The 23,503-nt window shown below is 49.8% G+C and overlaps 1 protein-coding gene across 1 annotated transcript in view; it reads right to left on the bottom strand.

Moving 5' to 3' along the window:
- The window catches only part of CACNA1D (calcium voltage-gated channel subunit alpha1 D), a 301,425-nt gene that overhangs the window by 47,222 nt on the left and 230,700 nt on the right, over positions 1–23,503 (bottom strand). Inside the window, 10 exon segments of the mRNA XM_019417198.2 lie at positions 6,175–6,285; positions 7,610–7,768; positions 9,825–10,026; positions 11,480–11,626; positions 13,088–13,140; positions 13,227–13,334; positions 14,348–14,435; positions 16,024–16,130; positions 19,174–19,233; positions 22,500–22,629. Coding sequence (XP_019272743.2) covers positions 6,175–6,285; positions 7,610–7,768; positions 9,825–10,026; positions 11,480–11,626; positions 13,088–13,140; positions 13,227–13,334; positions 14,348–14,435; positions 16,024–16,130; positions 19,174–19,233; positions 22,500–22,629 — 1,165 coding nt within the window.

Here is a 23,503-nt window from a genome sequence, read left to right as displayed (position 1 = left end):
GCACCTGCATGTGTGAGAGAGGGCACACACACACACTCAAACACATGCACACACTCACGGTGCAGACCCATGGCCCTGAGCAGCACCAGGTCAAGCAGAGCATCTGCAGGGCAGGGGCAGAGGGGCAGCACCCGGAAATCCTGCCCTTGTGCCTGGGATCACGACTTCACACTTTCTGGGATTTCAGCCCTTACAAAGGGGAGTCAGCAGGCCCTCCCCCTACTCCTTCCATGGGGTCCCCAGCCACACCACGTCCTTCTCTTTCCCGGTGAAAGAGCACTATGACCAGGCATTTCACACGTTCTCCATTCTGTGCCCTTAAAGCAGCAACCGTTTCTGTTCCTCATGCATGCAAGAGTTACAGAAGGTGTGCTCTGTTCTCCCAGAGCTCTTGGGCACACGAGGACAGAGGCACAGCGATGCACACAGTCCAGGGCACAGAGCTGTGCCAGGGGAACTCACTCTGGGCTGGGGGGGGCAGGAGACCGTGTAGGGAGCCCACTGGAGGTCTCACAAAGGAAACGGACCATCAAGGGTTACGATGTGCTAAGCGTCCCATTGACTTTAAGAGAATCCACCTTGGTCCCTAGCTCTCCTCCTTTCCCTCTCCACCCTCCAGGCAGGAGGACTCCTTGCCAACCCTCAGAACCACCAACAGGTTCTTCCCCTGATCCTGATGGCTCTACAATCCCAGCCCTAACTCTGTCTACCCAAACCCACTTCCTCCCTCAAGGTCGGACCAAATGCCAGCCCCTCGAAGGCACCTTTTCAGATCCTCCTGACATCCACTTCTGCCTCTCTCTCTCACGTCCTCATCACTGAATTTTGGGTCTTTTCAGGTTTACCCCACTGAAAACCCTCTGTGCTGACTCTTACATCCCCTCCTCTACTGACCCCACTATCTACCCTGGAACCTTGAGCCTGCTGCTCAACATACTGCAGGGTCTTTCTTCCACTGACCTAACATCCTATCATCCTTCGGATCTCCATATCCTACAGCGATCATGACGGCACAATGTCCCTAGGACTGTGACTTATCAATCCATCTATCTATCTCCCTATCTACGGCATACATTTTACATATTCCCTCTTGTGGGCTCACACATTTTATGCCTACTGCCTCCTGACATTCTGTCTGCAAATCAATGATGTCTTTTCAAGAAATCAGAACATGTTTTGGAAATAAAAAATTTCAGGTCTGAATTACATAAAAAGTGGTCAAGCATGCTTACAACTGGGTACACTTAGTGCAGATGAAGAAAACCAGAACAGAAGGTACTTTGAAGTGTCAGGTTCCATGAACTCATGATCAATACAGGCCCCAAGGAAGCCACTGCAGAGCCCAGCCTTTGGTGACAGACAGAAAATGTGGACAGGTTGGCCATCCTGATAACTGGAGTAGGGATGCTTATTCTGGGTACCGTTGATCACTCTAAGTGCATTTACGGAGAAGCTATGATACTGACTGATGGTTTGAGCTTTTAAAAGTTTCATCTTGAATAATGTAAGATTTTCCCACCCAACTGCCATGACTTCTCACCCACTGCTCCCCTCTCTCCTCCTCTGTCACATGTTACCTTGTTGGCTGCCATCCTCCCAGACCCCCTTCTCTGGCCTCCAACAGGTAAACAAAGGGATTCTGCCTGCACCAATTCTGACAACCTGTGCACATGTCTAAATGGGACAAGTCTTCACGAATGCCACATTTAGCGCCTTCTGGCTTTTCTTCCCAATGATCCATGATTCTTGGCTGCCAGATGGGGCCAAGGCCAGCCCCTGTGAGGACCAGACTAGGCCCGCTGAGCACGCCAGTCCTGCTGGCTGGCCAGGAGACAGAGCTCGCACCTGGACCGGAATGAGCACATGGCTTCCTTCAGGGGGAAGGCCTACTAACACACAAGGCAGCTGGGTCGGGGTGCTGAGTTGCTGCCGCGTGGGTGCCCCGATCGTCCAAGTGCCGGGTTCCCTTATTCACGGGCAACAGGCATCTGACTGGCAGCCTTGCCACAGACTCTACTCTGAGGGCCAGAGCCCGTCCTTCCCTTCCTGGATTTAACAGCAACTTCAAAGTTAAGGAGAGGATGCTGGTCATTCCCACCTCCTCTAGAGAGGGGCTGATGCCTCACTGAGACAGGACACCGTAACACTCAGGCCTCCAGGGTCCAGAGAGCAGCTGAAAATTCCGAGTTCCTCCTCCTCTCCTGTCTGGGCACACAACCAGCCCCTGCTCACTTCTGCACCCTGCACACTGCTCCCCCTCGACCCCTGTTACAGCAGACTGTTTGCCTGAGGCCAAGGCCACCACCTGCGTACCTACTTTGGACTTTATTCCTAAACAGCTCCTCCCTTGCTTTTCTAGAATTATCAGTACTTACCTTTGGATCATTCCCATTGGCCTACACACTATTCACCAACTGGCCCATTCTGAAAATCACCTTAAACCAATGCAATAGGGGCTTAACATTGGGGGTCCTGGAACGTTTTGGCAATCTTGTCAACCCTCTTCAGAAGATTCCTTACACTCACAAAATTGTGCCCACGTCCTAGAGGACTCCTGGGCGGATGGTACACACCCCTGACCCAGGCAACAGGCACAGTCTGAGCCCATGAAGTCTGGCCCAAAGTCCTGGCTAGGGAGAGGGATATTTGGTCTCAAGTGTTATTTGGCATTAGAATAAATCACCTAGAGTAGATGTGGTCACTGAAGAGCTGTAACAACAGTATCAAATTTTCTTTCCAGGAAGTGGAGGATGTCCTTGAAAAAGATTGCTAAGGCTTTGATAGGAGCCTTTATTCCTGTCAGGAACCCTGGGTCAGGGAATGCCATCCCGGGGGGCTGGTGGCAGAAGATACCAGCCTCCATGGTGTTGCAGCTCTGCATGGACCTATGAGAATGTCACCAAAACACTCTATTATTCCCCCAAACCCAACTACCCTTTACTTTTCCCAAGCCCAAGTGGCCAGGAGTATAAATTAGACATTTTCGAGGTAGAACCAAGATCAAAATGCAGACCTGGGAACAAAGTGTGGCTGTTTGGAGAAAAGCCCACAGCCAAGGCAGCTAACCTGGCCTCGGGCACATGCTGAACAAAGACAGGTGACATGAGGAAGCACAAAGAGGGGCCTCAGGAAAATGGAAGTGCTCCTTACTTCCTGCAGGAACCAGTACTTTGGAAAAGGCCCTTCTTTTCAATCTCCCTCCCTGGAGCAAGAGAATTCACCAGAGAATTCCAGTGGCTTCCCCTCAGAGTACTGGAGGGAAAGGCCAGGGAAGTGGCTTATCTCTTACTTAAGTCATGACCTCTCTTCCATTTACAACCTGAGGATGGCACAGTCACCTCCAAGTCAAAAGCACAGTCTAGAGCGTGCAAGATCAACACCGATGGTGGGTTTTCCCTTGGGGAGCAGACAATACACTCAACAGCTTGCTTGCTTTTCCCTAATTCTTGGGCTCTTCGGCTCCTTACCACCCTCCACTCTGGCCTAACCAACACTCAGAATACCTCTTCCCACGCAGTAAGCCTGCCTCGCCGGCCAGGGCAGCTCCCAGCTATGGGTTCCCTACCTCGGCCCTCCCCGCTTGTGGAGGTGGGGTGACCTGACGTGCAGATCCCGGACTTCTCCCTAAATGTGTGCTCCTGGGATGCCCCACCTCTCCATTAGCCTCTTGAATACAGAAGTCCCCATGGTCAGGTTTCCCAGCTCCTTTTAACCGATCCTCCTGACAGTGCTTCCTCGTCCATCCATCAGGGAGGATTTTGTCCAACTTCACTCTCTGGATTTGTATCCCAGAAGGGCTGCAAGCCCATCTCTCCTGACAGATGCTGACAAGTTTTCCTAGAAGGTGTTCCCCTCACTATGGAGAATGCTGCCCCGAGGGGCCCTGCAACAAATTCCAAACAGAGACAAGGGCTTTTCTGAGACGAGACCCAGGGGCTAGGGTTCCCAACCCTTTGTCCCACGTGTCCATCTCCTGGAAGATTCTTCCTCAGCAGACTCTACAACTGGGTTCCTCAGCCCTACTGCTCCTCCGAGAGGGAGGAGGGGCCTCACTGACTTCTTGGTGAAAGCCTCCTCACCTGGGTTTGCTTTGTCAACCCAGAAGAGAAAAACAAGGAAAAGTCTGGGAGCGTTTTAAGAAGAGCTTTGTTTCCTGGTGAATTGATTCTTTCCTGCTCCTCAACACAAAATCTGTCTCTCCTGGCTTCAGTGAATGCAGACGCCGTGCTCTGCAAGCAAAGAGATGCTCCTATTGCTATTTTATGCTATGGAAATATCTTGCTGGGCAAAACAACAAAGCAGCACAATTTCTAGCGGAAATCACTCATTTTAAAACCCTGATTAATCAGCACTGATTAAAAATTAGCTACTCGTTTCCCTCTTGATATCAACCACTCTTATCACATGCCACCAAACCCTCCTCCCAGGTCTGGTCTCAGCAGGTTACTGGGCAGAGGGGTGTACAAGCCCCTTGGTGTGCTGGCCGGCTAGCAGGCACATGTTCGCACACACACACACGCACGCACGCACGCACGCGTGTGCTCTCTCACACATACATGCCATGGGCGAGTGTGCCTTCTCTTCAGCCCAGAATAAGCTCTCAAAAACTTCAGAGCTTAATCACCAGGCAGGGGAAGACACGGTAAGGGCATCTAGAATGTTCCAGAGATATGTTCCGTGTTGCATCTTTTCAAGTCCTTTTGATGTTCTTATTTGGCAACCTTTTTCAACAGTCCAGACAAATATTGTTCAAAGAAGTAAAGGTGACAGGGAAGCAAACCAAAAATCTCAAAGGAAATTAAGATGAATTTGGAAAAGGAGGAAATGCTTATGTATGTAGATATGGACAAGTCACAGTAAATAACATCTGGCCATGCATAAAGTGCCAAATTTGACCCCACTGCAATCACCCCAAGTGATCACTTACAAGTGTCCTTTCTTTTTGGTCCACAAAGATCTGATAAAGATTGCATAGAAATTAATTCAAATTAAAGAAAGGAACAGTTTTGGATTAGAATTCCATGTAAATATGGAGTATGTGAAAACCATCACTTTGTAATCGAAGTCTCAGTAAAATCAGTGTCATCGGATACCTTACACACAGATGAACAAATAACCGGGTCACTGAATTCTGTCACCATTTCATTCTAATGGTTTGGGGCTTTTCTAGCAAAGAAGCTGAGGGTCAAATGTCCCCCGGCCCCGCCGGGGTCTGCTCCTCTGTCTACGGTTTTAGAACAAGGGGGCATCGTTACTTGACGATGATGGTGGTGGCGGTCAGAGTAACAGTACCGGCATGTCCACAGCATGTTACCACATGCCAGGTACTTCTCTAAGCATGGCACAGATAGTGATTCTTTATCCCTCACAGCTGCCTTGTGACACAGAACCAGCAGTGCCCTCATTTTTCAGGCAAGGAAACTGAAGCGCAGAGCAGTGAAGGAACTCACTCGCGTTAGCAAACGGGGAGTATGGGTTTGGACCCAAAGTCGTGTGTGCACTTTGACACCGTTCCATCAGCCTCTTCAACCACAGACACTGACAACTAGGGGACTGGATTCGCACCCTCCCCGAATGCGAGAGGATATGCTGACTAGCCCAACAGAGTTTAACAAACTTCATGTCTTGTTTGGTCTTAAAGTCAAGTGACATTTTTCTAAGTCAAATAAACGAAAGGTGGCACGGCAGGAGGAGATCTCCAACTGGTAGAACTTTCCATAAAAGGTGAAAAAGAAGCTGTAGACCAAGAACAAATAAAACCAAAGACTTTCTCCTGGAAACCTAAGAGTAAAATCAAGGCTGAATTCTTTCTAATGGGTTCTGTTTAAAACAGTGTCTCCAGTGCTCAAGCGATGAGGCAAGTTTCCCTGAGAAAGCATGACGTGTTATTCTAGAGACTGAAAACCTAGTTTCAAACAATTTCCATCCTGCAAATTCCCAATTCTGTACCCCTCTCTTCTTTTTCTCAGAATTGTTTTTATGAGGTTTTGTTTTGTAGTTTTGCTTTCCAATATGTACCCAGATGCCCTAATCAGATTCTAACGTTCTCAGGTGATAACCCAGTTATCGGCCAGAGCAATTCAGCGTAACTCAGTAACACACAATGAACAGGAAGTGTGTGCTTCTCTGGGGTGATTCAACAACAGTCTTCGGAAGGTGGGTCCAGCTACTCACCTTAGGTTTAAATGCAATGACTTTCAAAACCATCTCGACGGTGAACACCCCAGTGAAGACCATGTTCAGAATGTCCATGGCGTCATTAAATATCTTGGACTGCTCGTGGTGCTGTGGACGATGACAGAGGCATGGTTCTCAGAAGACCCAGCCCAGCCAGCCTCACAAAAGGAGGTTCCCCAGCCCCCTGGTCCCTGTAGGCATCCACCCTCTGCTTGGACATGGAGGCAACCTTCACTGGTTCTAGCGCACGTGATTAACTCACCACAAAGCACAGGGGAGCCTTGACAGAATGAGGATGATTGGAAGATGAAGGGGAAATACATCCATGTCCTCTGCTCAGGATGAAGGGAACCCACCCTTCCTCCTGGCTGGGTTTATGTTCAGGGCCTTGACCCAGGCACAAGGCAGAACCCACCCAAATGTCTACGACTAAAGGTAGGATTTGGTTGGAGATCATTTTGATGCCATTATTAGGTCCACGTTCAATAAAAGGCCATATTATCTTGACCTCACACTTCTTCCCTACATTGGCATGTGGTCCTTCTCGTTCATAAAGACTTCTTAAATTTACAAAAACATGCCAGAAAATGTCCCTCTGGTGGCTTTTAGACCCATTTTCTAAACAGCACTGGGAGTTGGTTTGATTTGCTCAAGTTGTGTGGAAACTGGATCTAGACCTTGGCTTCTGTGCTAGGGAATTATCTACTCAACAGTATAACTGCCAGACCTGCTCACTGTTAATACCAACTTGGCCAACTGAAGGGAGTTACATGCCTTGCCCCCAGTATAGTAAGAAGTGGCTATAATGCAGGTCAAGCTCTTCCCCATGAGCTGGAAGATTCCCCACTCTCATACTGAGAGCTCCTTGAGGACAGAAATGTGACTTATGTTTTGTTTTTCAACACTGGGTGTTTACTTTGTGACAGGCCCAGTGCCAGTGCCTGATGTGAATTTTCCAGTGCAAACCTTACCTCTGGCATAGATATGATAGATTTCCTATTTTGCCAATGAAGAAAGCAAGGCTCGGAGGATTTAAATAACCTTGCCAAGATTGCCCATCTGGTAAGGAGTAAGGCAGGACTGGAATGCCTGTCTGTCCAACTCCACACAGACCAAGCTTTAGTCCTCAGATGCTCCCTGGCCGCAGGAGGCCCATAGTAAATGTTTACAGAATTGAATGCCAGGTCCAGGCTCCAGGGAAATGTTACCTATGGTCATGCTGTAGAGGTGGTCTCTTAAACAAGAGGGCCATCCTAGATGCCTGCCATGACAGCTGTTAGCCAGAATGGGACTCTGGCCAAACTACAGCCTAGATTCATCAGAAAATCAAACCCATTCTCTTGTGACGGGGTGGCATGCCCCCCTGAGAATTTGGGGCAGGGGGCTGTGCAGAAGGCCCAGACGTGACCCCCACGGCTGTCTCCATTTTTACCTGCATGGCCAAGCAGAGTGTGTTGAGCATGATGAGGACAAACATCATGTATTCGAAAGGCGAGGAGTTCACCACGTACCAGAACTTGTACTGGTAGGGGTTTTTGGGGATGTATCTCCGCAAGGGACGTGCTTTCAAGGCGTATTCGACACACTGACGCTGCAACGGCAAAAAAAGAGCAAGGAGGGGTCCTGAGCACACCCATGGGAGTCGGATATACTTCCGCCCGCTTTGAAAGGACGGACATGCACCCACCGAGGGGGACTGTGGACCAGGGGGAAACCACAATAGCCACTCCCACGGGTGCCTTGGTCACTGGCCAAGGGCCTCTAGCTCCGTCACCTCATCAACCCCTCACAGCAACCTGGGGGGTGGGTTAGCAGAGCACCGAGTCTGCTTCCATTTTCCTTATTAAGACGGAAGGCCAGAGCTGTGAAATGCCTTGCTGGAGGTTCTTTGGTACACAAGCAGAGGAGCAGAGCCTAACCCAGGCCTCATCCCTACCTTTCCTCTCTGCTGGTGCATTATGCCTGCGGTTCTGGCACCTCTAGCAAAGGAAGCCAGGTAACAAGAGGCACAGAAATCCTGTGGAGCCAGAGAGGCTGGACTCACTCCCCAAGACAGGATCCACATGAGACACCTCTTGGGAGCCAGACCGTATTAACCACACGTGTCTAATGGTGTGTCTGCCTGGGACCTTCTGACACTCGGGAGCTTGTCATGTTCATCTCAGAGCCCCCAGGATGTGGTCAGAAATGATGGCCAGAGCACTGTCCTTCTCACTCACTCTGGGGCTGAGACTGGTCCACCCTTTGCAGCCCAGAGGGACCTCCAGCCCCGTGGGCTCAGTGTAAGGCCCCACTTGCTCTTAGACCCAGACCAACTCCATTCTCCTGCTTTGACCCTGGGTTCTGACTTCAGATAGGCTCCCTCTGTCCAGAATCTGGCCCTGCTGTGACCCCTCACACTGACTCCAGGGACCCCCAATTCGAACCTCTTCTGGACCTCAAGTGCTGACACAATTGTAGCTCTGGTTCTGCCACCTCAGCCAGCCTGGGCCTCGTCCTGACATTCTCCTTCCAGGGGCTGGGAGGTGGGAGGAGTGGGGGATGATGAGGAGCAGGACCAGGCTTCCTTCTGATCACCCCTTATGGGATCTGAAGGGACGCCCTGACAACTCAAAGCAACATCTTCCTACAAACCAAGCCGGCCCTGTCCTCATTGCCCCAGAGGGCACAGCTGCGGCCGGAGACAGCCAGCCTTACCACAGCCACTTCCTCTCAGGAACCCAGGCTGGCAGATGTTCCCTGCTCCTATGTCATCATCAAATGGGAGTGCTAGCAAACCAGGGCCCAGGGGAAACTCCCAGAGCAGAATCTCCACCTCACCATCTTTTAGCGCTGGAAGGGACCTCTAAAAGCAACTCCTGGGTGCCCTCAATCTACAGCAAGCCCAGAGAGGAGCAGGTCTCCTGGCTCTCTCATATCATCACTCAATCAGAGCCAAAGGCCCCTGCTGCTATCAGATTTGTTCAAACAAGGCAGTGGATAACGGGAGAATGACACCAGTGCAATATTAGACACAGGTTTAAAGTTAGTCACTTTTCCTGCAGTGTGATAGGTTACTTCCTCCTAAGTCAATGGTTCTCAACCATGGGACATTTGGCAATGTCTGGAGAGGTCTTCTGGTTGTCAAAACTCAGGGCAGCGGGTTGCTACTGGAATTGAGTGGGTATAGTCCAGGGATTCTGTTAAACATCCTACAAAGCACACAATGCTCAACTGAAAATTATCTAGCCTAAAATATCAATGGTGCTGAGGTTGAGGAGATAAGACACAATCCACGCCGCCCCCCCCCCCCCCCGCCGTAAGGGCTGTGGGAGGAGCAGTGGGTGCTTTCCGGCCCCTGGCCACATCCCCCACCAAGCTTACGAGCCATCACTCATGGGTCATGCCTGCAGAAGGTGGCCTAAGCATTCTTTGACTTCTCCATAGGGTGGGGTTGATTTCACAATTACAAGGTCTGATCTGTATCTGAGAAACGCGCTCTCCCCAGCAAGGACTCAAAGTGGCTGAGAGGGTGCTGTGAACAGGCCCCGAGTCCCCGGGACAGCCAGCGGATGCACGCCTTCTGTGTGCACAGAAGAAGCTGGCAACACACAAGCCACTCCTCTCTTGCTTAAGGGACAGAAGCCCAAACAGTGTGTGACTTTAACCTGATTTTTGTCCAGCTCACAGTTCTTATACTCTTTCTCTCCCTGCTCCTGAAATGTGACGATGACGAAGCCCACAAAGATGTTCATCATGAAGAAAGCCACAATGATGATGTAGATGATGAAGAAGATGGAGATCTCCACGCGGTAGTTGTAGATGGGGCCAACATTCTCTCCGTTGGAGTCGATGGCTTTATACAGCAACCTGGAGAACAGAAGGACTGGGTGAGCCCTGCCACCTGCCCAGACGTGCACCTCTTCTGACGGCCTCTGTGGGCCCACCCCCTGCCTGTCAGACCCTTCCCTCGGAGCCCACCCATAGCCCCTGGACACACAGGTCCCCGAGGCACCCTCCTTGGCATTAGGCCCAGCCGGTCCAGCGCCCAGAGGAGGGGACACCTGAGATACATTTGTTGACTGATGTTTTGAGGACATGAGAAAAGATTTCATGGATATTCAACAATGCTCCTTTTTACTGACAGATGGGAGAGAGGAAGGACACCACGTGTAAGACACTGGCAGAACTGAAAACTGTACACACGCCAACAAGGACAATAAGCGAGCAACCCGGGATTTCCAAAGAACTGAGAAGTTCCCCAAACTGAAATATACACAGAAATTAAATATATGCTAAGCAGAACTCTCAGTAGGAAGAAAGGAAATTACCGTAAGATCCCCAAGTTAAAATTACCCCCACTCTGATGCAGATTCAGCACTGTCAGGGCACCCACCCCACGCTGGGCTGTGCTACACACTTTCACAGCCATCTGCAAAGGCAGACATTACAGTCATCCCCATTGGGAAGCTCACAGAGCGATCTAGGTGACCAAAGTCATACTCCTTGGGGGCAAAGCCAGCAGATGAGCCCAGCTCCTCTGAGCCCCAGGTCCCAAATCTGCTCACTTTCCCTCACCTGCCATCCTGATTTGCTAAAACACACTGCTGAAAACCCAAGAGTGCAGCCAGTGCCTCCACAGAGTAAAGGGGCTCACTCCTGCCTCTTTTCTCCCTAGGACCAGTTCCCTAATGAACAAACCCCACCCAACTGCCCTCTTCCTCCCACAGGCTCTCCTGTAAAACTTCTGACTCTCCCATGCATCCAGAGAGTTCTGCCAGCCTGACAGAGTGAACTTGTCCACCTTCTGCAGTTCCTCTGGGCGTGAGAACTTGACATTCGGGACTCTGCGTATGTACATACATCTAGGTGGCAGGAGCTGGGGCTGGGGTGGGTATCAGAGCACAGGGAACAAAGGTGTAAGAGACTTCCCTTTTGTATTCTACCTTCTTCCCTGCTTCTGGATTTTTTTTTTTTTTTAACTTTACTCATCAAAATCCTAGCCAACCTTCAGAACCCTATTCTGCACATCTCTGACATGGCAGAAGCTCCTGCCTAGTTTGACTGCCTGATACTCTGACTAGCTTCAGGCCTTGAAGAGAGGAACATGTTGAGACCACTGTTTCTCCCACAGGGCTTAACACAGCATGCTGCACGAAGCTGGTACCAAAAGCACATTTTATGAATGAGCGAGTGAGCGGGTCAGTGAAAGACATGGCACTTTGGCAGCCACCCGTGTCTGGCGCACATTAGAACTGGGAACGAATGACTGAATGACTGAATGGATGACTTGGGACATTATCAAGGTGTTCTCTATACTTACGCAGGCCAGCCCTCAAACGTGGAGACTGTGAACAGCGCCATCATAGCAGAAAGGACGTTGTCAAAGTTGAAATCACTATTTTGCCAGATCCTCTCACGGACCACAGGGTTATCAACGTCCCCATCCTTGTAGAGGATGAAAAGCCCCCTAAGGAGGAAAAGAAGTGTGGGTCATTCTGGCTTAACCTGAGATCAGTCACAGCTGCTCCAAGGCCACGTCCAGGCACCATTGCACTGTCTGCCAGCCAGGCCCCACCTCTGGGCCGAGCACAGCCTGAGTTTTTCCTCTTCTTGTCCTGCGTTTACTCTAGTCTACAGTTCCAATAATCACTGAGGACCTACTAGTTTAATGAGTATTCTCTAGAGCAACTAGGCAGATATCCAGCATATGGCTGATAACAAATGAAAACTACCCAACAGTAAACGCCTCTCATATGCGATGGGCTCAACGCATACACTGAAGACTCAGAGGCTCTGGCCTGGAGAATTCTGCAAGCTCCGGGAAGCAAGCCCGGGTACACCCTCCTCTCGGCCTTTTGGCTATAATCACACTCTTTCTCTTTGTATTAACGATATTCCCAGTTTTCTTTCCAAAATAATTCTATAATTTCTGATACACAATATTTGTCATCGAATTTCATTTCTGGAAAGGGGCCAATGTCTTTATTCCACAGATGGGGAAGCAGAGGCTTAGTGAGAGAAGAGAAGGGGTCTTCACCCTGCTGCCTTGCCGCATAAACTCCAGGGGGGGGCGCCCCCCCCCCCCCCCGCAGCCTGCATGGATGATGCCCCCGGAGGTGCACAATCAGTCACACTGAGGCTGATATACTCTGACCGCACCTTCTGCTGAAAAGAAACCCCAAATGGAATGTAAGCAGTGCAAGCAAGTCCTCAGTCGGTGCCGTCCCAAAGGGATGGGGACACACAGAACTCTACGCGGTCTTACAACCTGAGGCAATGGTTTCGTGTCTGCCTTCATATTCTTCCGGACATGTTGGGATAAGAGGCATGAGTATTTCTCACTTTGTCTCTCCTCTGCCTGTTCTTGTGAATAAAAACATGCCCCGAATGTGGGTGCCAAGAGCAAGGGGAGAAAGGCAGCCTGGAAAACATGTCGGTAGAAGCTAGCCAGCTCCTGAATGCCAGGGAGTTGAGCTTCGAGTTCCAGTTGGGGGAGGGGGATTTATCCATGTGGCTGGAAGGTGGGGGGGCTCTCTGGGGAATTTTGGAATTGTTATTTTAGGTTTCAGTGCATGCCCTCCCCCTGATTTTAGAGATTCTATACCAAACATCAAAAGCCATCTATCCATTCTTTTGGGGGTGATAAAGGTTTGGAACTAGAATGAGTAGGCCATGCTTGTCCCACAGTGTGACTGTACTAAATGCCACTGAATTGCACAGTTTAAAATGATTACTTTTATGATATGTGAATGTCACTTCAAAACTACCACCACCCCCCCCCCCCACCCATCCTCTCTCCAGCCGTGAGCTGAGCATATAAGCCTCTCACAATCCATGATGAAAACTTCTGAAAAGTGAGCACAAGCAGACCCTCCAAGTGTCTTATTTGTGCTTCCTCGTTCCCTACTCTCACGTTCAGGACACTCACCTGCACTCTTCGGGGTTACTTTTGGCTTCGTCCGTGCAGCGATAGAACTTCCCCTGCGTACAGAAGAGATAGGCAGTCAAATGCAGGCTCCCCACAAAGAGATCAGCTGGGCTTCAGGCCAGAAGGCACATCCACGTACCTTGAACAACTGGACCCCGATGCAGGCGAACATGAACTGGAGAAGGGTGGTGACGATCATGATGTTGCCGATGGTCCGGATGGCCACGAAGACGCACTGGACCACGTGCTGGGGAGAGAGGACCCGGGGAAGGCAGAGGGATGTCATCTGATTTTGTTGTTTCAGCCACAGGGCGAGCTAATACCCATCAGGATTTTCTACGTTTATGTGCATTTTTATATGATTTTCCAAATTTGTGCCTCCCTTGCACTTGTTTTTCAGGTAGTTATCTGTGGGGAGTTACCCCCGGTGCAGTGGGGCCACCTGGGAGGAGCACCCTACAGACCAGCCCCTCCCTGGTTTCCTCCAAAGTGGTTTAGTCAGAAGAAACACTACCAGGTGCGGCACTGCCTGGCACACAGGTCCACAGGGACCCCTGCCCCCCATAAAAGGACTCAGGAAAATGCAAAACCTCTGGCCTTTTATACAACCTGCATGAGAATAGATTTAAAGACCAAAATAAACCCAAGATCATATTATTTGTTTAATTTAATTTTTTCAGTTTATTTCTTTTAGCAATCTGTACCCCAACGTGGCACTCAAGCACACGACGCTGAGATCAAGCATTGCGTGCTCCTCTGATTGAGCCAGCCAGGCACCCCAACCCAAGAAAATACTAATAATTTTTAAAAAGTAATAGAACAGTAATCTCATAAAGAAAAATAAATTAGCAAAGAGAAAGAAAATATTTGTAAAATGCTTTCAGCACTTGTCAGAGGTAGCGTCACTGGTTAGAAATGGCCTTTCCAGGGGCACCTGGGTGGCTCAGTCGGTTAAGCGACCAACTTTGGCTCAGGTCATGAGCTTGTGGTTCTTGTGTTCGAGCTCCACATCGAGCCATCTGTGGTCAGCATCAGATCCTCTGTCTCCTTCTCTCTCTCTGCCCCCCCCCCCCGTGTGCGTGCACATGCATGCTCTCTCTCCCAAAAATAAAAACATTAAAAAATAATAATAAAATGTTCAGAATAAAAAAAAAAAAAGAAATGTCCTTTCCAAATGTACAGCCGTGTAAAACCCATCAAGCCTCAGCCCAGCTCTGGCCCCAACCAAAGCAGCCTGGGCCGGAGGGCAGAAATCCAAACCTTAAGTCCTTTCGCTCTGTTGATCGCCCTGAGCGGCCTCAGGACCCTTAAGACCCTCAGAATCTTCACAACAGAGATGGCACTGGATCTAAGGAAAAGAGCAAAGAAGGAAGGCAGAGTGTATTACAATCAGATAAAATACTTTGGAATTATTTCACGTGGCCTTCACTGTAGGACCATGGCCCGGATGGGGCTGAGCTCACCTCCCCCCAGTGCCCCTCCCCCCAGCACCCTCCCTCCCTCTCTCTCTCTCTCTCTCTCTCTCTCACACACACACACACACACACACACACACTCACACTCACACACACATAGGTCTTTCTCCATCCAGCCCACACTCACGGCCCCTCTTGGGCCAGGCCCATGGGACTCGCAGAGGCCCTGACTGGGGCGCGGAGCTAAGGCAGCAGAGGCACAATTTAGCAATTTCCTTTGTCCTTTTTGCTCAGTGTAAATGCTAGGCAGTCCTTGGCTTTCAGGCTGCAGGTCTGTTTGGTCGGGTTTGCTCTCAGAGGTGGGAGAGCTGCTGTGGTGCCCTGGGCGGGGCTTCTCTGGCCTCTGCGGAGTTCGCTGTTGGGTGGGACACAATCACCACCTGTGTGGTGGGGCTGACAACGGAGGGGATGCAGGACAAGCTGCCAGGAGAGCACATCCTCCGGGAGCTGGGGACATGGTAGCCATGTGAGTCCAGGGGTCAGTGGGACAAAGGCGGGGGGTACTCCAGGGCAGACGGGAGAACACGGCTCACGCAGCCCCACAGGCGGCTGGAGCACATGCTCGGGAGGCAGAGGGCAGACACAGCCTGGCATTTATGGGGCCTGCAAAGATGCTGTGAGAACACCCTCTCTCTAGCTGCGACTGCTGCCTCCCTCCCCCTGGGCAGTGGTGGGAGGTGAGGACCAGCACAGAGGGCCATCTCAGGCAGGGGTCCTCGGTCTTCTGAGGGGGATGCAGCCTCCCCATTTAACTTGAGCTCGGAGGTAGTAGGTGAGCACGTTTCCTCATAGGGGGTACTGATGGCCAGCACCTGAGCACAGGTACTTGTAAGTCAGCAGGAAAGCAAGGCCACGGCAGGACATTCCTATGGGAACTTCTGCCCCAGACCCCCGAGGTACAGCAGGCAGGCAGCTTGCAGCTGGGGCTATTCCCCACCAGACATTGGTAAAGGCCATGGAAAGGCCCTGGGGCCCTGAGTTGTAGCCTCGGCCCCCTTCTAGCTGAAACTTGTAGAAGACAAAAGAAAGGGGTCATGGCAGCTGCTATATCCTGGAGATCAAGGGAGGAAGCCTTCAATATCCAATCTGTAAGTTCCCCCAGAGGCCCCCTCTTGTATGAGAACTGTAGTACTTTGAGAGAAGGACTACACGATGCCCGGGAGGAAGCTGAACTAGAACCGGGCTTCCCTCTCTCCCAGTTCAGACTTCTCTGTTGAAAGCAAATATCACAGACAGTAATATGCCCAACCTGGCAGGGGGCATGGAGAGAAGGAGAAACACAAGAAACACGAACAGTGCCAATGCCCTCTGGCATGCACACAAATCGGGCTTTCCAGGGTAACTGAATGCACTTGTTAAAGTGATGCCTAGCCTTTATGAATTATGTTAAAATCCCTCCCAGAAACCATCCTGCCCAAGAGTCCTGTGCTCACACACTCACACCCACCCCAGAATACTTACTGGATCCCGAATGATACCAGGGATACCCCGACAACCAGCATATCCAGCAGATTGAAGTAGTTCCTGCAGAAAGCCCCTTTGTGGAGGAAAGCTCCAAAAGTCGCCATCTATAAACAGAATCATGAGTGATTTACTGTGTCTTTTTTTTTTTCTCTCCAGAAGAAAAGAAACCTGGGCTCTTTACAAAACCTCCAGGAAAGTACTTTATTAACAAGCATGCATTAGGAAGCCAGACATATAAACCAGCAGGGCTGAGCAACCAGATATTGGTTCAATAATGGAAATGGGGCAGCAGATTTCAGACACATTTCAGAGGAGACCAGTCTAGACTTCATATCAGTGATAGTAAACTGCAAGTAGAAATCCAACGTGGGCAGGTCCAAAGAGCCTGTTCCAGGAGTGTCCGCATGGCCCTGCTCATCAGGTAACTTGGCTGCCCCACAAAATGCTGGCTCTGGCCCCTGAGGCCCCAGAAGAGCCTACATCACTGACCCCAGCGTGCCTTCACAGTGCGGCTAGCGAAAGTGCTGGAGCCCAAAGCTCATAGGCTCTGTTCACAGAGACTCACGCTGTTTAGGCCCCTGCCTGCTGCTAGTGGTCCTCCAGCAAGACATCCAGTTTACACGGTGCTTCAGGGGCACCTGGGTGGGGGCACTCAGTCGGTTAAGCATTTGACTTTAGCTCAGGTCACGATCTCAGGGTTCGTGGGTTCGAGCCCTGTGTCGGGCTCTGTGCTGACGGATCAGAGCCTGGAGCCTGCTTTGGATTCTGTGTCTCCCTCTCTCTCTGTCCCTTCCCCACTCACGTTCTTTGTCTCTCAAACATAATGTTAAAAAAAAAAAAACGGTGCTTCCAAGCCCAGTGACTCCAGCACATGCAAGGTGTGGCCAGGAAGCTGTCACAGGCGTCTCCCCAGGGCAGTTGCCCTGCTTTGCAGTCAATGTCATGTGCACCCAGAGCACCACCTCAGGTGCCCCAGAAAGGTGCCTACTGGTGATGCACAAAGGAGTTTAGTGAGGATGTTCCCAGAGCAAAAACAGCAAAGTACACAGGGTTCATTTTGTGCTAAAAAAAAAAAAAGGAGGGGGGAGGGCGTCTGGGTGGCTCAGTCAGTTGGGCATCCAACTTCGGCTCAGGCCATGATCTTGCTGTTGCTGAGTTCGAGCTCCAGGTCGGGCTCGTGCTGACAGCTCAGAGCCTGGAGTCTGCTTCGGATTCTGTGTCTCCCTCTCTCTCTTCTTCCCCCCCTCTCAAAAATAAATAAACATTAAAAAAAAAAAAGATGAAGGAGGCTCAGGGGAGTATAGAACAGGAGGGCCAGAGTCATGAAACAGTTACACTGAACCATATAAAATCGCCAACACACCACCATTCTTGACCTACACAAATGGCAGTTTGCTGTGGTTCAACCGAATAGCCATATAGCCTTGCCAGTGTTCCCACGGCCAGCAGGAACCACCGCTTCAGATGCTAGATGCTTCTCGGCGAGCCTCCATTGTCTGAGTCCTTCCGGTTTCTAAGCTTGTTTCCCACCCTCTCACACAGGTTTTAAATGAATAAAACTCAGAATACTTAAGTCACTGAGGCAAATATGCAGAAATTTAAAAGCAACAATGGTTTTTTTGTTTCTTTTAAATAACCCTGTATCTCATTGGCCCCAAAGCCCACGAATGATGATAATCATTTAACAACTTAGACATGTGGGAAGTAGAATAAAACCTCGATGAGCTGAGCTAACAGATTAAGTGGATCATGTTCCCCATTCAGTTTGAAGAGAAGGCGGCAAATTATAAGGAAAAAAAAAAAAGACAGCTCAGGATGAAGTAGAGGCAGGGTGAGTATGCTTGACCCCACCCCCTGTGCATTGCGTGCGTACTCCTTATGATGGAAGCCCTGTTAGATTCAGCTAACCCCCGCACCCACTTAGGAGACAACTGTCGGCCACATTCACGGGCTTAAAGGCAGGAAAGTGAATGTGAATTTTTAGAGTTTTTAACAAAGGTTTAAACAGAGGCTGGTTGGTTTTGTGCTAATGTTTTTATTAATTGAAAATAAAAGGAACTCTAAGTACCCCATTCCCTGGCAAAGTTCATCGAGGTTTCATTTCATAAAATATTTTGTAAAGAGCCCAAGTTCTACAGTAGTCGAACATGAAATACATTTCTTTTTCCTGAGATGCACACGTAAAAACCCAAAATTGGTTTAAAGGAAATTGTGGTGAAAATTCCTCAGCTTGTCTCCCCATTGGGACACAGTTGCTCTGACAGTTGTCACGGGCCACACTGTCCCGGTCCTACAGTGACCCATGCCACTTAGCACGTCAGAGGTGTTCCTGGCTCTCTGCTGCGGGTCTCCAGACCTCGGCACGCGCGGGGAATGAGCCGGGCCTGGGTGGCCTTCGCAATCTGTACACAAACCATGCAGCAATGGCAACTGTGAGCTCATGCATGGGCAGTACATTTAGGGCGCCCTGTCCAAAGGGTGCTCCTTTTGTTTGTGTAAATGTAAGCCCATCCATTAAAGCGTATCAAATATCTTAACACAAATAGGTTATCTTGCAAATCCCATTGCAAGAAAATAGTGTGTTACTATTTTAGGCCACTGAAAACCATTCCATCAAAGAAATGAAAGGAGAGACATTCCCTTCATAGGATAAATGCTTTTCCTCTGACTTTGAGGTCAGGAAAGGTGGAAGAAGGTTCACACATAGTGATGTGTCTGTTGTCAGATGACACATTTCAGAGGATATATTTTAAAAGGAGCAAAATAATTTCCAGTCATTATTATGAAGCCAAAGAAGTTCCTACATGCATTTAAAGGTTAAAAAGAAACAGCAAAAACATGTTGAATGGTTACAGGAACAAAAAAAATCCTTTGGTTTACAAAAAAAAAGTGTAGCTTGATCACAGAAGGCAAAAAATAAAAAAAATAGTCAAAAGCACTTCACGCTTCTTTGCCGTGTGTCACACAGGAGCAGGCCCCTTCGACACACTGCTGTGGGACCTGTTACCTTCAAAACGATCTCAAATGCAAAAGTACCAGTGAAGACATAATCTGCGTAACCTAGCATCTGGAAAGTAAACAAAGAATTGCAACTATTATTGCTACAGCTGCTTTAGAGTACGTGAGGATCAATGAAAAAGCCGTTACCTTTAACAGGATTTCAACTGTAAAGATGGCTGTGAAAGCATAGTCAAAGTAACCCAGTATCTGCAAGGTACAACACGTTGGAAATGAGAAAAAGGCATCCAGATGAACTCCAACAGCGTGCACGCCCATGGGCAGAACCCCCACGTGCAGTCAGACACCCACACCCCTGAGATAAGCCTGCCGCTCTGGAGGCAGGTGCAGAGACGCTTATAAATGCCCCACCCGGCCCAGTGACAGCTCTTCTTTGTGACCGAGAAAGAGCATCTGGGGACACTTACCTCCTTTCACCACTCATGCGGACTCTCCTCCCTGTCTCGTGTCATGGACAGACAGAAGCTCATTTCTAAAAGCGCTTTGTTAATAACCTCTGCTCATCAGAGCACAACATGGACAAACTTGTGACACCAGATAAACCGGAGCCTTATACACGTTTCAGATTTTTAAAGGGAATTCTTAGAAGAATGAAATATGGTGTCATATTTCACCATATAGCTGAGCTTCCGTTTGGTGGAAAAACGTAAATAAAGATGTTAAGTGGCATCCAACAGGGCCAGAAGTTTCCACATGCCCCTTCCAATTCCAGCCCGTGAAAACAGGGTGGAAGTGCCCCTCCGTCACCTGTGTGCAGGGCTGAATAAGTCCTCAGAGAAGAGTTCTACTTATGGTCCTGCTCTGCATCTAACACTGCTCTCTCCAAACACTGGGTTTTTGTTTTTTACCTAGCTGGGCCCACTCAAAGAACAGACTGACCTGGCCTTTGAATAATCGGTCCAGGCTGCTTTTATCAGTATTCCTGAAAATATCATCTACCCTCCAACTGAGTCCTGCTCAGGGAACCCTTTGGGGGGTCCCTGCTGCTTCTCAGAGCCATGGGGGCAGGTAGGTGGGTGGGGCAGGGGGGCCAGCAACCAAGAGTCTGACTGCTCAACGGAGGCTGCTCACGGGGAACCCTCAGCCACAAAGATGGCAGCCAAGACTCTGCCAGTTGCAGAGGCCAAGATCAGAGCTGAAGGGACCGTGGAGAGACCCCCAGACCAACTCTCTTCATGTAACAGATGAGGATACCGTGGGAGTGTCAGTGGGCAGGCTGCTCAGGTCGCACAGCCAGTCACGGTGTGGCTGGGCAGGGAGTGAGCCCCGGACCCTGTTACTTGAGTGTGGGATCCAGCCCAGGGGAGCCCTTTACTCTCCATCACAGTAAGGAGACGGACCTACAGCAAAGGCCAGCTCTTCTCCACGGAAGTTCTCCAGAGGGCATTCATTATTCAAACCACTTCCGTTCTGAGATTTATAGATTTTGCTGGAAGCCTGTTGTGTATTTGTGATTCTAGCCAGGCAATGAAAGCTATTTCCAGTACATGGCCAGCCTCTGCCCCTTCCTTCATCCGAGGTCACAGCAGGACTGTTCATGTCAAAAGCACACGTATAGCCAAGACAGACACCGCTGCCCACACGTCAGCAACTCAACCCAGTGCCAGAGGTCAAAGCTCTTAGATTCAGGTTATTCTTTCTCCATTCACTCCTCTTCCACTAATAACTTAGCTAAGTTAACACAACAACCACGGAAAAGCCACCGCATGAGTCCACTTACATGGGGTATCTAAAGTAGTCAACCCCTTAGACAGAAGGTAGAATGGAGGTTGTCAGGGGCTGGGGGCGGGAGAAATGGGGAGATGGCCAACGGAGATAGAGTTTCAGTCATGCAAGATGAGTAAGTTCTGGAGATCTGCCGTACAACATAGTCCCTACCGTTAAGAAGGCCGTCTCGTACACTTAATTTATCAAGAGAGTAGATCTCACATTAAGCATTCTTACCACAATAAAATAAACACTGTAGTATTTTAAAAGCAATACACATACAAATATGTACATCTGTTTAAAAACAATAATAACATTCTTGGAAAAAGCAGCAGGGACATAAACTCATGGGGAAGCAATTACAATAAAAATAAGAACACGGGGCCACGTGTAAATTAACTCTGCCAATCTGTGTTCTAGACTAGCTCCTGACCTCGTTTCTCAATAACAGTATTTTTTTCCCAAACAGCTTCTACCCGCTGTGCCTCATTTCTATGATGGGGCCTGAGGACACCGAGGTCTTTGTTCCATTTGAACGCTTATGTAGAGACAGTGTCAGAATCTCTAACAAGAGCCCTGATCTGTGAGTGCAGATTCAGACAGATGCACAGCCTTCGTCTTTACATCAACACCAACATGTGCCTTGGGAGGAAAGTCTTTTTAAAATCTGCATATCAGAGCGCCCATGTTTTATCAGCCTGATACATTGGGCCTGCCAGGCTTCAAACCAACGGGACTGGAACCGAAAAGATACAGCACAAGGCCTGTCACAACCAAAATCCTGGGGTACTGGTAATTTGCCTTACTCCTCAAATTTCTAAAACTCGGATGGACACAGAGAGGCATGAACCACAAGGGGCAGCAATGCCGGACGGCTTCACACACTCGTGGGCCTCCCTCTCCTGGGCTTCCTGACAACCATCTGAGACTGCACTACAGTCTCCAGGCCAGAGCAGACAACAGTCTACTGGTCTTCTGAAGCTGTGTCGCCTTGGGATTGTTCTCGGTGCTGAATGAGCTGACTGCTAAGAGGGGACCCACCTGGGCAAGAACTTCCTGAGGTACCGGTCTCTGCGCAGCACAGATGTGCTCTCCCTAAAGCACGAAACAGACCGATAATAGACAACTTAGCTGTCTCTTTGTTTTCTTTGTAAAACCACCTCCTGCCCTATCAAAACATCAGCCTTCCTCTCCACTGAACCACTTGGCTCCACACGCCGTCGGCTCCCTCACTTGTATCCCCCCCACTCCACCCAACCCCTCCGCTGAGTAGCAAAACCAAGTAGCTTCGTGAATTTCAGCCCAGGCAGGCTCCACGCCTTCCCACCAGCACTAAGGAAGAGCTTCTGGGCACATGACGTACCTGGCTCCATTTTTACTTTTTCTTCCTGCTGGATGCTTCCACCTGGGCAGAAATCTCAAAACAGTCACGGATGTGAATGTGACCAGGGAGGGGAAAAGAGGGACCAAAATGTTGGCAGTAAAGGACGAACAGGAGGAGAAGCAGGGTTCCTGAATACACTATAAGTTGCTGCAGAGTGTTTAAGATGAAGTTTAGAGGACAGGATTCAAAAAAGGTCTGTCCTGATAAGACAAAACTCTTCTGGCACTCACAAACCTGAAATACCTCTGGGGGAACGAGAGGCTTCCTCTAACGTTTAGCCCTGCCTGCGTGACAGTCCCTGCTAGAGAGATGGGTGCTGATCCCAGAGGGAGACCCGCCCGCCTGGCCCTGCTCAGTGGCTTACAGTGTTCCGGAAGGAGTGGCTGCGGATGGGGTCCTCGGCGGCAAGGGCAGCGCTACTCAGCATGATGAAGACGAGGATGAGGTTGGTGAAGATGTGATGGTTGATGAGCTTGTGGCAGCCCACGCGGATCCTGTGGGGGAAACCACTGCATGGACACAGCCCTCGGCACGGCCAGTGCCTCCTGCATGCTGGCGCTGCTCTGAGGTGACAAGTCAGGCAGAGGACAGCTGTCCGTGCCCCAACCCGGCCAACCAGAGCCACCTGACCCTCAGCCCTTCAAAAGTCGTGGAAGGCAGACCCTGAGGACCCACAGTGCCACAACTCTGTGGGGGGAGGAGGGGCTCCATACACAGCATTCATCACGTCCTTAAAAGTGGGGATTATAGTCCTGCTACAAGTGGGGAAACTGAGGCTTAAGCATGTGAGAGGTCTTAAGGCTAGTAAGGACTGAGGGAGATTTCCAATCCAGGTCGACTATGACGCTTTCCCACCATGACATGAAGCCCAGTGGCTTCCTTTGCCTACCTTTGGAAGGAATCTGAGCTCAGAGCTCACTGCCACAACTCACAAGAATAGAGCAATGGGTAAAGGGGGTCCAGAGGTACAGACTTCCAGTTATAAAAGAAACAAGTCACAGGGATGAAAAGTACAGCATAGGGAATATCATCAATACTATTGCAATGACGTTGTATGACGACCATGCTTTTCGTGGCGAATGCTGTGTAACACACAGACTGGTCAAATCGCTATGTTGTGTGCCTGAAACCAATATGATGCTGTACGTCAACTGTACTTCAGTTAAAAATAAAAATTAAGGGGCCCTTGGGTGGCTCAGTCAGTTGAGCATCCGACTCTTGGTTTCGGCTCAAGTCATAAGTTCAAGCCCCACGTCGGGCTCTATGCTGTCCATGTGGAGCCTGCTTGGAATTCTCTCTCTCCCTCTCTCCCTCTGCCCCTTCCCACTCTCTCTCTCTCTTTCAAAATAAATAAGCTTAAAAATGAAA

This window comes from Panthera pardus, unplaced genomic scaffold, assembly GCF_024362965.1.
Source record: "Panthera pardus isolate Hobbes unplaced genomic scaffold, ASM2436296v1 HiC_scaffold_8, whole genome shotgun sequence".
Taxonomy (NCBI): domain Eukaryota; kingdom Metazoa; phylum Chordata; class Mammalia; order Carnivora; family Felidae; genus Panthera; species Panthera pardus.
This window is presented reverse-complemented; position numbering and strand designations above follow the sequence as displayed.